We start from the raw sequence: 12,508 nt of genomic DNA, 5'->3' as shown, positions 1-12,508 counted from the left end.
ATACTGTACTGAAAAATCAAATGTATTAATATTAATTTATCGATTAAATTTTTCACAAAATAAAAATAAGGTATGAAAATTAACTATTAGTTTTTTATTTGGTTGGCCAAGGTTTGCATGCTTAGTTTGAAAAATGTATACATAAGCTTTCTTGTAAATATGAGTTCTGGTAATAATTAGTTTTCTGACTGAGCAACTTGGAAAAAACGAAACCCCAGTGTCTGCATTTCAAATGCGCAACTTTTTCTCTCCTGCATTATAGTCACGGCCGGTTGCGGATTATGGAGCACGCCAACCAGGGGTGGTATAGCAAATAAGGGCTGCAAATTTCGGAATCATTATATTTTTGAAGATTACTCCATTATTGCTATGAGAAAAGAGATCAAATTAAAATTAATCATTGATTCGGTGAAAATATAACGTGTTTGTGAGTAAGCGAATCGATCTGGTGAAGCTTCAGATAGAACCGAAAATCTGTTTACCTGAAAATAAAATCAAAATCCTTCAAAAGCGTCCAAAAGCAATGAACAATTCAATTCATTACCTTAGTTAAACATAGATCCAAATTAAATCAATCTATGGATTATTAAAGTTTACTGGCGAATTCGCTCAAATAAAAATTAAAAAAAAAAAATTGAATTTCATTTGTTATTTTTACATGAAATTTCAAAAAGTTTTTTTCGTACTTTGTTATACTTGAAGTTTTATTTTGTTTACACTTTCGATAATCAAAAGTTCTCATAATTGTTTCATCATTTCCCTAATTGCTATTACCAATCTACAATCTTATTTTAATACTGTGAATATAATTTTTTGGGTTTTCAAAAATTAATCGCTTTAAGTGGACGACAAATAAAATTTTACGAGGAAGCGGCAATAGGTCGAATCCGCCACTGCAAGTTGGAACTTGTTAAAATATTCTAAGCCAAATGTATAAACAGATAAATCGGTACATTACTTGTAAATAATATCATTATAAACGATTTTGACATCGTCCCTCAACACACTGATCATGTTAATAGCGAAAACAAATTATTTTGAATTTTGTCAAGACTTATTTGGTATCGAAAAATATATCTCACTTGTTCAAATTCTAACATGGACAACAGGGAAAAGAAATTCGAAGAAATTGACTCGGAAACTAAATTAAGTGAACGGGACATTGTTGTTTCAGACGCCAAAAAATACGTTTGTGATATTTGCCAGGAGGCATTTACACTAGAATCGAGCATGATAACACACCGCAATACAATTCATAATGAGCAAAAATATTACACGTGCGGCAAGTGCGAGAAGAAATTCGAGTTCCGAAGTCATTTGAGTAGACACCAAATATCAGAACACAAAAGTTGCAAAGATTTTTCATGCGATCAGTGCGAGAAAAAATTTGTGCAAAGATCGAGTTTGTTCACGCACCAAAAATTAGTCCACAAACTTCGCAATGATTTCACATGCAAAAAGTGCGAGAAGAAATTTGAAAATAAATCAAATTTACTCAGGCACAAAAAAGTATTCCACGAAGTATTCAAAGATTACTTATGTGAAAAGTGCGCCAAGAGATTTGGAAATAAACTGAGTTTGCTGAAACACGTAAAAATAGTCCATGAGGGTCCCCAAGATTTCTTATGCGACAAATGCGGGGAGAAATTTAAAAAAAAACCGAGTTTGCTCTTACACCAAACGACAGTCCACGAAGGTCGCAAAAATTACATATGTGACAAATGCGAGAAGACATTTGGACAAAAAGGAACTTTGATCTATCACCAAAAAACAATTCACGAAGGTCGCAAAGATTTCGCGTGTAACAATTGCGCGAAGAAATTTGGAAGAGAATCGCATTTGCTCATTCATGAAAAGACAATACACGAGGGCCGCAAAGATTACGAATGCGACAAATGCGATAAGAAATTTGGACAAAAAGGAACTTTGATCTATCACCAAAAAACAATTCATGAAGGTCGTAAAGATTTCGCATGTGACAAATGCGGGAAGAAATTTGGAGAAAAATGGATTATGATTCAGCACCAAAAAACAGTCCACGAAGGTCTTAAAGATTACGCATGCGACAAATGCGAGAAGAAATTTGGGCAGCGAACTACTTTGCTTGCCCACCAAAAGATGGTACATGAGGGTCGTAGAGATTATGAATGCGACAAATGCGAGAAGAAATTTGGACTTAAACATCAATTGCTCAGACACCAAAAAGTAGTTCACGAAGGTCGTAAAGATTACGCATGTGACAAATGCGAAAAGAAATTTGGACGTAAATCGATTTTACTCAGGCATCAAAAGACAGTCCACGAAGGACGGAAAGATTTCTCATGCGAATATTGTGAGAAATCATTTGGACAAAAAAATCATTGGCTTTTACATCAAAGGACAGTACACAAAGATCGTAAAAAATTCGAATTTTAATTAATCCATTTGAAAAAAATTGCGTCGATTTCTACGTTGATTCAACTCGATATCATCTATCATTACACTTTTGGTCAATATCGTGGTTGAAGCTTGCATTTTTTGGCTTATACTTCAACAATGAGCCGAGAATTTTTTTTATTTCTTATTTTGAGATGAAGCGCGACCCTAAATTGATCAAGCACCTGTTTTTCAAAGATTTTGATAGATCTGCGGACTGATTCATGATTATTTCTGCCTCGAGAGACGTAGTAATAATAATTTTCACTCAAAAAACTCTAGCTCTCCTAATTCATGAATCCTCTTCCTCAATATTTTTATCCAATCCAAAATTTTATTTTAATCCAACGGCCAACGATTTTTATTTTTCAAGTTTCCAAAAATCAACTGCCTTTCAGGTGATGCCGAAGCCTCGATTTTGACCGACCAAGCATTAAAATTGTACATTCAAATAACTTTTTTATTAGACCTGAAAATAATCATTTTCTTGGGGCGGCGGTTTTCTAATTCGCCACATTCGCCACATTCGGTAAAATTATATATTACTGCTCTACACCGCAAAAAAGTATCTCAAGATACGCGTAATAAAATCGGCGAAGCCGAGTGCACTGGAGATTCATTTTTTCTTGGCTGAATACGATTTTTTATAACCAATGGACATGTCATTTACTGTTTTGCACATCGTCGAGAGAAAATAGTCGAGTCACTGGCCCGAAAAATACACTCATGTACAATTTTAATTCTGTTAGGCATTATCAACAAAAAATCCAAAATACTCAAGTACTCTCAAAAAAACTTGATTACTCTTTTCGAAAAAGATAGTTTTGCACTCCCATCATCGCAGCTGAAAAAAGTATTAAACCAGCAACAATCTCGTTCAAATTCGCAACAAACTTACGTTAGGACAGGTTTAAATTTGGAAGGCAATGAATAAACCGATAAATCGATAACAATGATAACATTGTAAACAATATGATCATAAACGAATCGAACGTCGTCCCTCGAAGAACTGATCATGTTTATAGCGAAAATAAATTAGTGTGAATATTGTCTTTCCCGACGAAACAAGCCTCAATACCAGAACAAAAATTGTAATAATTTAATTTCTGTAGCACCAAATATAAAGATCCAACATTTATTTTAGTCACCAAAATGGATAAAAGTGAACAGAAATCAGAAGAAATTGTCTCCAAGATTGTTTCAGATGGCAAACGATACGTTTGTGATATTTTCCAAGAGGCATTTGCACTAGAATCAGGCATGATAACACACAGAGACACAATTAATGATGAACGAAAAGATTACACGTGTGACAAGTGCAAAAAGACATTCGAGTTCCGAAGTCATTTGAGTAGACACCAAATATCAGAACACAAAAGCCGAAAAGATTTTGCATGCAACAGGCGTGACAAGAAATTTGTGAAAAAATCGAGTTTATTCACTCACCAGAAATTAGAACACAAAGATCGCTATGATTTCATATGCAAACCGTGCGAGAAAAAATTTGAAAATAAATCAAGTTTACTCAGGCACAAAAAAATATTTCACGAAGTTTTCAAAGATTACTTATGTGACAAGTGCGCGAAGAGATTTGCAAGTAAGCAGAAGCTGCTCTTACACATAAAAGCAGCCCACGAGGGTCACAAAGATTTTGCTTGCGACAATAGCAAGGGCATATTCAGAAAAAAATGGCATTTGCTCTCCCATCAAAAAACAGTCAACGGAGGTCGAAAAGATAACGCGTGCAACAAGTGCGAGAAGAAATTTAGACAAAAAAGGCATTTGATTTTGCATCAAAAGACAGTCCATGAGGGTCGCAAAGATTACGCATGCGACAAGTGTGAAAAGAAGTTTGGATTCAAATCAGATTTGTTAAAGCACCAAAGGATAGTGCACGAGGGTCGCAGAGATTATGCATGCGACGAATGCGATAAGAAATTTGGACATAAATCGCATTTGCTCAGCCATCACAGGGTAGTACACCAGGGCCGGAAAGATTACGCATGCGACAAGTGCGACTGGAAATTTGGAGAAAAAAGGACTATGATTCAGCACCAAAAAACAGTCCACGAAGGTCGTAAAGATTACGCATGCGACAAGTGTGAAAAGAAGTTTGGACTAAAATGTAATTTGATCAAACACCTAAAGATAATCCACGAAGGTCGAAAAGACTTTGCATGCGACAAGTGCGAGATGAAATTTGGACAAAAAGTGCATTTGCTTGTGCATCAAAGTACGATCTACGAAGGTCGGAGAGATTTTGCATGTGACAAATGCGACAAGATATTCGTAAAGAAATCGAATTTGCTCATTCACCAAAACTCCGTCCACGAAGGTCGGAGAGATTATGCATGTAAAAATTGTGATAAGAAATTTGGAGATCCAAGCACTTTGATCAGACACACAAAAACGATCCATGAAGGTCGCAAAGACTACGCATGCGACAAGTGCGACATGAAATTCGGAAAAAAATCACATTTGCTCAGACACCAAAAAACAGTCCACGAAAATCGCAAAGATTACGCATGCGACAAGTGTGAGATGAAATTTGGGAGTAAAGAAGATTTGCTCAGACACCAAAGGACGGTGCATGAAGGTCGGAAAGATTTCGCGTGTGAAAAGTGCGAGAAAAAATTCGGACTAAGACAACATTTGCTGGTGCACCAAAGAACAGTACACGAAGCCCAGAAAGATTTCGCGTGTGACAAGTGCGAAAAGAAATTCGCACATAAATGGCATTTACTTCGACACCAAAAAACAGTCCATGAAGGTTGTAAAGATTATGCATGCCCCGAGTGCGAGAAGAAATTTACAAGAAAATCGAATTTGCTCTCGCACCAAAAGACAGTACACGACGGTCGAAAAGACTTCGAACTAATCGAAAAATATGAGCCTCGTGAGTACTAACAGTAGATTTCAACATCAACTCTCCAAATTTTCTGGATCATATTGAAAAAAGTTTTATTAAGCTAATTATATTTTGTATTTTTCAGAAGATTAAACAGTATAATAACCAGGTTTATTATAATAATAGAATTTTATGATGATGGGTTGCTTTGCTATCAACTTTTTAAAACTTTTTCAAGTGATTTTTTCTTATAAATTAAAATTAATAACAGATGATAATCCAGTCTTTATGTACAATTAATTATTTGCTTATATGATTATGTTGAAGTCATTGCAGTTATAGTTCTTCAGATAATAGAGTACATTTGGTCAGGGAAATAATGAAAAGGACTAATTGTTTTCTTTACAGTTGTAAATGTATGAGCCAAATCACGACAACCGTGATGATGAAAAAAATGATGTTGAAACAAATTATGTACTTTTGAAAAGTACATTGAAAAATGAAAATCCTGAAATTTTCATCCTTCTTGGTCCATCTCTCTCATGTTTCAACAATTTTTTCATGTTCACCCCAGAAAATCAGACTAAAATTAGAAAAATCAAATTCCTGGAGGGCTGAAAATTTCAGGATTTTCATTTTTCAAAGTAATTTTCAACAGTACATACTTTGTTTCAGTTTCATTTTTTTGGTTATTCACGATTGGTTACATAGATATTTATAAAGACGTTTTTCTAAAATTTTAATGAAAATTATACCAACATGATTGAGTCTCACTCAATATCATCCATCATTACACATTTGGTCAATATCCTGGTTTGTGCTGGTATTTTTCGGCTCGATCAGCCGACAATTTTTTTTCATACCAGCGGCCCGAAAGTGACTACTTCCCTGCCGCTGCGCAAAGCGGGAAGAGCGATTTTCGGGCCACTGTGTATGAAAAATAGTATACAGGCCTATGCCGCGAAAAAAGAAAGCCCCAGAGCACGTGTTTATCGGCCTCGGCTTCGCCTCGGCCACTAATTACACGTACTCTGGGACTTTTCTGTTTTTCGCGGCCTAGGGCAGTAACATACTATTTTCACCTCTTCTTCAGAACTGTGAGGATGCGCGACCGATGCGTGAATTGATCAAGCAAACGTTATTCAACGATTTTGGTAGATTTGTGGATTGACTTGTGATTACTTCTGCCAAAAGAGATGTAGTAATTTTTTTATCCAATCCAAAGCTTATTTTAAGCCATCGATTTTTATTTTTCGAGGTTTCAAAAATCCACTGCCTTTAAACTGACCGGAAAATAATCATTTTCTTGGGGTGGCGTTTTCCTAATTCACCACTGAAAAAAAACCAATCAGGATTGAATATTTGAAATTATTGCACGAAAATCTCTCGTTATTTATGAAATTAATGTTTCATACAACCACAAAATCGATGTGTATCGTTAGTAGCTTTTTTTCTCGTATTTACGTCACCTACAGCAGAATTAATCATATGCACATGAATTTATTACGAGAAACGAGTCCGATGCGCTCATAATACTTGGAGTCAGCTCTGCCTCCGGCTTTGTTGTGTTCATCCATTCGCATTAGAACGAACTGCGAATGAGATTTGATACTCAAATATCTTTGTGAAATTTATATTGATAATTCATATTTAATTTATCAATACATTGTTGTATGTATTGTAATGAGCCGTGTCGCCGCTAGGTGGCACGGAGTAAAAGTACGGTTCACGCAAGTAAGATTGTTAAGTCTGGGCGTCATATAGACCCGAGAAAGACTTGTATCGTCGGAAGCCTCGAGAGAGGCGAAAGAGAGGTGGCTTAATAAACAGAGTTCTTTGAAAAGGGAATCTCATCTAATTATTTCACCTCCCTCCCATTCACCATCCCCTCCTGGCCGAGACCCAGGAGTTTCTGTAGCAGCGCAAGACGGGCGGACGACTTAGCAGCGATCCAGCGAGCAACGAGCAAGGAGATCGAGAGTCGACCCGGTGCCTCACCTACAGCAACATGTTTGATTTATTTGTAAAAAAACTTGATTTATATCATCGATTCATAAATCAAAGATAAATATTATAAATAAATAAAATAACTGAAAATATATCATTATAATTGATGCGTTGGTTTTATTGCAGAATACGAAATATTACCAAGTCATTTTATTTTAATACCGATGGAAAAGTGCGCATGAAAAATTGTAAAAGAAGGATATCTGGGCACGCGTAATAATTTTTCTTCGCTCAGGCCTGTTTAAGATTTTTAATATCTAATGGCATGGACATTGCATTTACAGCTTTGTACAGCGCCGAGTATTTTTCCTCCTTGTCCTCCTAGTATAATTGTTTTCCAATTATTTATCGCAGCCGTTATGATTGCATTTTCTTCTGCTGGTGTAAAATTTTCCTTAACTTTTTTCTTGTTCTTCTGTAAAATTTCGAACGTAATTGCAAATGACGGATTTTACAGAATTATTACCAAGTTACTCACGCCTGACTTTGTGCACGCCTTCTTTCCTGGTGTCTTCTTGGTGTCTTTCTCTCGAGGTCGTTTCTTTGATGGTGCTTTCGGTGGCGCTTCTGGTGAATGGTGTTGATTTACATGGATCTGAAAGCAATTTTGATTATTATAAGTTAACGGCAATGAAATACAAAAGAACATCTTACTTGTATCTGTTTATCCAGGGTGACTTGCTTCCGATAAGCCAACTTTCGGGCTTCATCGTCTTGTTGCTGTTTGGCCAATGAAGCAGCCCTTGCCTTTTCTTGCAACTTTGCTTCTTCTTCCTCCTTTCTTCTCTTCTCCTCTTCTTCGGCTATTTCTTCCTCTCTGATAGCTTGAATGCTCGATTCGATTTTATTTTTTTCGGCTTGAAGCAATTGTAAAGCCTCAGCCACCTTTTTTTCGAGGTCCTTTGCCATCTCTTGCTGTTTGGTGACTTGCGCCAACCGCATGCGGAGGGTCTCTTTCACCCCTTTTCGCGTGATGAAACTGTGTTTCGACAAAAATTATTTCGTAGTATTGTTTTTTTTTCTTTTTGTTTCATCAAGTTTTTATATGAATCTAAAACTTACGGATTTATCCTGTTGGAGAATTTGACATTCAAATCACCCGTGTCCTTGCAAGTTGTCACGCAGACGTACGAGCGGATCGCCTCAACCTCTGCCATGGATAGTGGGTCGGTCTGGGTGCCTGTTGTCGATACGACTGGCTACTGTTGTTGAGGTTGTTGTTGTTGTACCTGAATCTACAACAGAAATAAGATTTTAATTATTCTTCCTCATGAGTATCGTACTTGATCGTGAAATTTGCTTCATATGTATATAAAATAGGCTCACCGTTGGTTGTTGTTGAAACTGTTTCAAGTTTGCCAAACTCTTTACTTGCTTCGTTATTGGCAAACCAGGTTCCAATTTTTTTGGATCCTTCATTACTTTTAGCCAATGCGTGTTATTAGCGGAAAAGTCAATTAAACAAGCCGGCCAATAAACCACGTGTTCTCTGATGAAAGGGGCAACCTGCAGGTCGTCTCCCAGAAAAATGGAGCAGAGTGTCTTGATGACCATATGTTTCGAATTTTCGATACTCTCCCTTATCTGAAAAAATACAAAAAAATGGAATATGAAACGAACAACGTTAAGAGCGATAAATCTGTCATTTTTCAAGCGGATTTATAAAATAATTACGTGGGAAAACGAACCTGGAACTTGGTAACCGGTCCAGTCACTGGTATTTTTTCGTCGCGGAAGTAAGTCTCTGGGTTTATATCCAGGAGCCTGCGGTGTTTATCGCTCAATCTGTACAAATGCAGTGCTGCCAATCTCCTCATGAACTCGTGTACCCGGTATCGAGGGTCGCATTTGGGCATCAAATCATTTTTGATGTTGCCAGTACAAGGCGGGTCGGCATATTTCCATCTATTTAATAAAAATGCAAAATAAGATTCGATCAAATGGGGATTTAATGATGTTAGTAGTCGAAAGAAAAAAATATTATTACTTGTTGTTTTCTTCATCGTATTCGAGTCTTTGCAGCGAATAGTATAGGAAATGGAGCATCTCGGGACCGGTACTGTGGATATATTTAAAGTACGACTCATGCTCCTCGAAAAAATGGGGCGGGAACGATGTGGTTATCCTGTACTTTCGCAGCATGTCGTTGGATTGGTCCCGCATAAGGAGGTAGTTGTTAACGTACTTGACGTCGTAGCGATGTGGCGACCCTTCAATAAAACATGCCGAGAGCATCTCGCACGCGTTAGCCACGGGAAAATATTGCCGAGGCACCCTCAGCACATCTTGAAAATTTAAATCGCTCAATATCTTCACCGCTGGCCGCAAATTGACATCAACGTGGCGTTGCCAGTCACGAATGAGGAGGAACGATCGCTCGCTTGCCAAGGCATTAAGAATGCACCACAGTCGCCGGCCGTAAGCTTTTAGGTCTGACCTTCGCTTGAACTTTCGCTCGCTGTAATCGGTGCTGGACCATCGATCTACCACTTTGAATTCCGGAGATAGGTCTTCAACGTCGTCAACGATCTCTACCACCTCTATCCTCGCATCCATGGACTCGCTACTTTTACGCAACCATGCGTTTAATTCTAATAAATGCCGCATGCTTATCGTCCTGTTGTCAGGTTTTGCATCGAACGCAAACTTGTTCGAGAGAAAATAGGCAGTCAATGAGCGATGACGACTATGCTCCGTGAATGCTGTAAATGCGATAAAGAAGGTGTATAAGTGTTGAAGAGAGCCGTCCGAGACCGATTGTGCAAATTCCTTACCTGCATCGATGTTTGCGTACGCACGCGGAAACATCTTCGGATAACGGCACCCGTGGAAGAACCCAGCTTGTGAGAGAAAATAATTTCTCTTCTGCACAAACTGGGTACCCAAAACCTTCCGAACTTGTGGATAGCGGAAGACTATGTGGCTTCCCTTAGGGGCCTGGACCGTGCATCCGTAATGGATTTGAAGAAATACTAAAGATTTCGGATTGGGTACAAATAGAGTACGCAAATATTCTATTGCAACCTCCGTTTTGCCCTTGCAGCCATGGTGTGATTTGTAGAATAGGATCTCGTATAATTTGTCGTTGTTATCGACTAAAAATTTTTCCTTCAGATTTTTCAATATTCGATTGAAACTTGCGAAATCTTCGGAGTATACCTGAAAAAACATCAATACCCAATTGAATGATAGGTAGCGGAATAAACTTTGTAAGTAACCCAAGTAACTAAATTTTAAGTTTTTTTCCTTACCGTCAACGAAGAATCCTTGTCCCTCTTATAGGTCGTGGTGTTAGGGTTCATTTTTCTGGCAGCTTCGTGGCACAGGTTTTTAAACGGTACAGCCAAGGGCAGTTGTCGATAATCCTTGGCCATACCGCAAATGGCATATATGGTGTCGGTACCGTAATCGAAGAGGTCGAACTCGACCCAATTGCGAACATGATCGAAGCGTCTAACCAAGTATAAATAAAATTTGTTGTAGTGTAAGTATTGAAAGATTTTTGTTGAATTTTTTTTTTTTTTTTCATAATTACTTGTCAAGTTCGGTCGTCAATTTTTTATTTTGCACCGGTTTATATTTTCTGGTGTTAGTTAAGGATAAGTTCATGCCCGTCGCCAAATCCATGAGATCGCGTGCAACGACTAGCATCGAATCTATATCGATTTGGCCGTGCAGCAAATCTTGCGGGCATATCTCTGTATTGATGCTGGAGGACATGTTGCAGAAAGTGGAAAAATAATAAATGATAATATTCAGCTAATTAAAAAGTTAATAATGCAACCTACCCTTCGTGATGCAGGGAATCATCAGCCGATGAGTTGCCATTATCATCGTCCGATGACGGAAGAACAGCACGGTTATTTTGTCTAATTCTGGGGGCGTAAAAAAATTATTAGTTCATGTCAATCTAGTCACACGTATACTCTTTACCTCGGGGGCAAATCATCCTCCGGTTCGTACATTATTTCGAAATCGGACCTGCGCTGCTTCGGTACAACGACCTTCTCCTGCTGCTTACAGGCCGATGGTCGCTTCCCGTGCGTCGCGGTTGGTCCGTCGATCGGGCGAATCGTGGAGGGAAGAGAACGTCTGGGAATCGGCTCCAACTCCTTCGTGGTAGGAGTTGAAGGCGATTCCTGTTCGAGGTCGATAATTTCGACGTCTACGGGGTTCTTTGACCTAATTTTTGCCAGCATAGACGCCACTTGCTTTGATTGTGCCCGTGGTGGTGGTGCTGTTGAGCTGCGAGCGATGCTAAATAAAACGAGAACAGACTATTGTGAAATATTGAAAATTTTCATCGATCGTAATCAGAGAACATCCTTACAGGTTGAGGTCGACTCGTCCTTTCACTTGGTCGTACGCTGGAGATTGCTCGAGGATGTCTGCAAACTCGTCCCTATAGCTGTTCAGCGAAAGGCGATTTAATTCACGCAGAGATTTACGTAACTCGTCGTAGGCCCTTTTCGCCCAACTCTCAGCGGTCATGCGGTTTTCCGGTGGTTGCTTCTGCAGCAAGCCGAGTATGCTGGCGATGTTGAGAATCACCCATATCCCGCAGTTATCGCTATCCTCTTCCGGCTGCTGCATTTTGCAAGCATCGAAAAGTGTGTAGCCTTTCAATTGCAATGACCTCTTCAAGAATTGCGAAAGTGGCGTGGATTTGCTATCCTGGTGGTAAACGAAAAGTCTCGTCCCGCACTTTTCAAGTACTAGGAGGACTATTTTTCGTCCTTGTCAGGTCACTGGCGTGAAAAATATACCCATGAATTGCTTAGTGAAATCTCAAATTCTTTCCTAGTGAAATACCATAAACATTGGTATGAACGGGTTCATTTTTTAAATTAATCCTTAATTATGATAGGCCTTATGAAACAAAGTTCCAAAATTCGAGTGTCTTACCCGAAAAAGAAATGAGGTAAGCTGAAAATTTGAGTTCTCGATCGAGTCAATTTTTTTCGAGCACAATCCTTATGGAAAGATAATTTTGAATTTTGTCATCGTAGCAGAAAAAAATTATTAAACTAGCGATAATCTCGTTCAAATTCGTGACAAACTGAAGTTAGAACGGGTTCAAATTTTGAAAGTAATGTATAAACCGATAGATCGATAACTTAACTTAATTGTAAACAATATGATCATAAACGAATTGAAAGTCGTCCCTCGAAAAACTGATCATGTTTATAGTGAAAATAAATTAGTGTGAATATTGTCTTTCCGGTGAAACAAGCATAA

General features: G+C 38.2%; 2 protein-coding genes across 2 annotated transcripts; both read right to left on the bottom strand.

The window, feature by feature from the left end:
- Positions 1-7,388: 7,388 nt before the first annotated feature.
- On the bottom strand, positions 7,389-8,470 carry LOC106655504 (caldesmon-like). Its single transcript, XM_023459023.1, has 4 exons — positions 8,333-8,470; positions 7,925-8,249; positions 7,749-7,865; positions 7,389-7,685 (listed from the first exon to the last, which is right to left on the bottom strand). The coding sequence occupies exons 1-4, from the start codon at positions 8,425-8,427 to the stop codon at positions 7,521-7,523; spliced, it is 702 nt and encodes a 233-aa protein (XP_023314791.1). The 5' UTR covers positions 8,428-8,470; the 3' UTR covers positions 7,389-7,520.
- On the bottom strand, positions 8,418-11,863 carry LOC111693667. The gene is made up of 10 exons (XM_023459012.1): positions 11,601-11,863; positions 11,204-11,527; positions 11,059-11,145; positions 10,806-10,979; positions 10,522-10,723; positions 10,045-10,429; positions 9,258-9,972; positions 8,959-9,175; positions 8,597-8,854; positions 8,418-8,505 (listed from the first exon to the last, which is right to left on the bottom strand). Exons 1-10 carry the CDS (start codon positions 11,861-11,863, stop codon positions 8,470-8,472), a joined length of 2,661 nt encoding a protein of 886 aa, XP_023314780.1. The 3' UTR covers positions 8,418-8,469.
- Between the last annotated feature and the right edge of the window lie 645 nt (positions 11,864-12,508).

The sequence above is a fragment of the Trichogramma pretiosum genome, unplaced genomic scaffold (assembly GCF_000599845.2).
Source record: "Trichogramma pretiosum strain Unisexual culture from Peru unplaced genomic scaffold, Tpre_2.0 scaffold73, whole genome shotgun sequence".
Lineage (NCBI taxonomy): Eukaryota > Metazoa > Arthropoda > Insecta > Hymenoptera > Trichogrammatidae > Trichogramma > Trichogramma pretiosum.
This window is presented reverse-complemented; position numbering and strand designations above follow the sequence as displayed.

Bases quoted from the DNA above. Each gene is read 5' to 3' on its own strand.
- LOC106655504 (XM_023459023.1), bottom strand. From the start codon at position 8,427: ATGGCAGAGGTTGAGGCGATCCGCTCGTACGTCTGCGTGACAACTTGC. The intron at 8,250-8,332 runs GTAAGTTTTAGA...GTCGAAACACAG, and splicing joins TTCTCCAACAGGATAAATCC to TTTCATCACGCGAAAAGGGG. The intron at 7,866-7,924 runs GTAAGATGTTCT...AATTGCTTTCAG, and splicing joins CCCTGGATAAACAGATACAA to ATCCATGTAAATCAACACCA.
- LOC111693667 (XM_023459012.1), bottom strand. From the start codon at position 11,863: ATGCAGCAGCCGGAAGAGGATAGCGATAACTGCGGGATATGGGTGATT. The intron at 11,146-11,203 runs GTAAAGAGTATA...TTACGCCCCCAG, and splicing joins GAGGATGATTTGCCCCCGAG to AATTAGACAAAATAACCGTG. The intron at 10,980-11,058 runs GTAGGTTGCATT...CATGTCCTCCAG, and splicing joins GATTCCCTGCATCACGAAGG to CATCAATACAGAGATATGCC.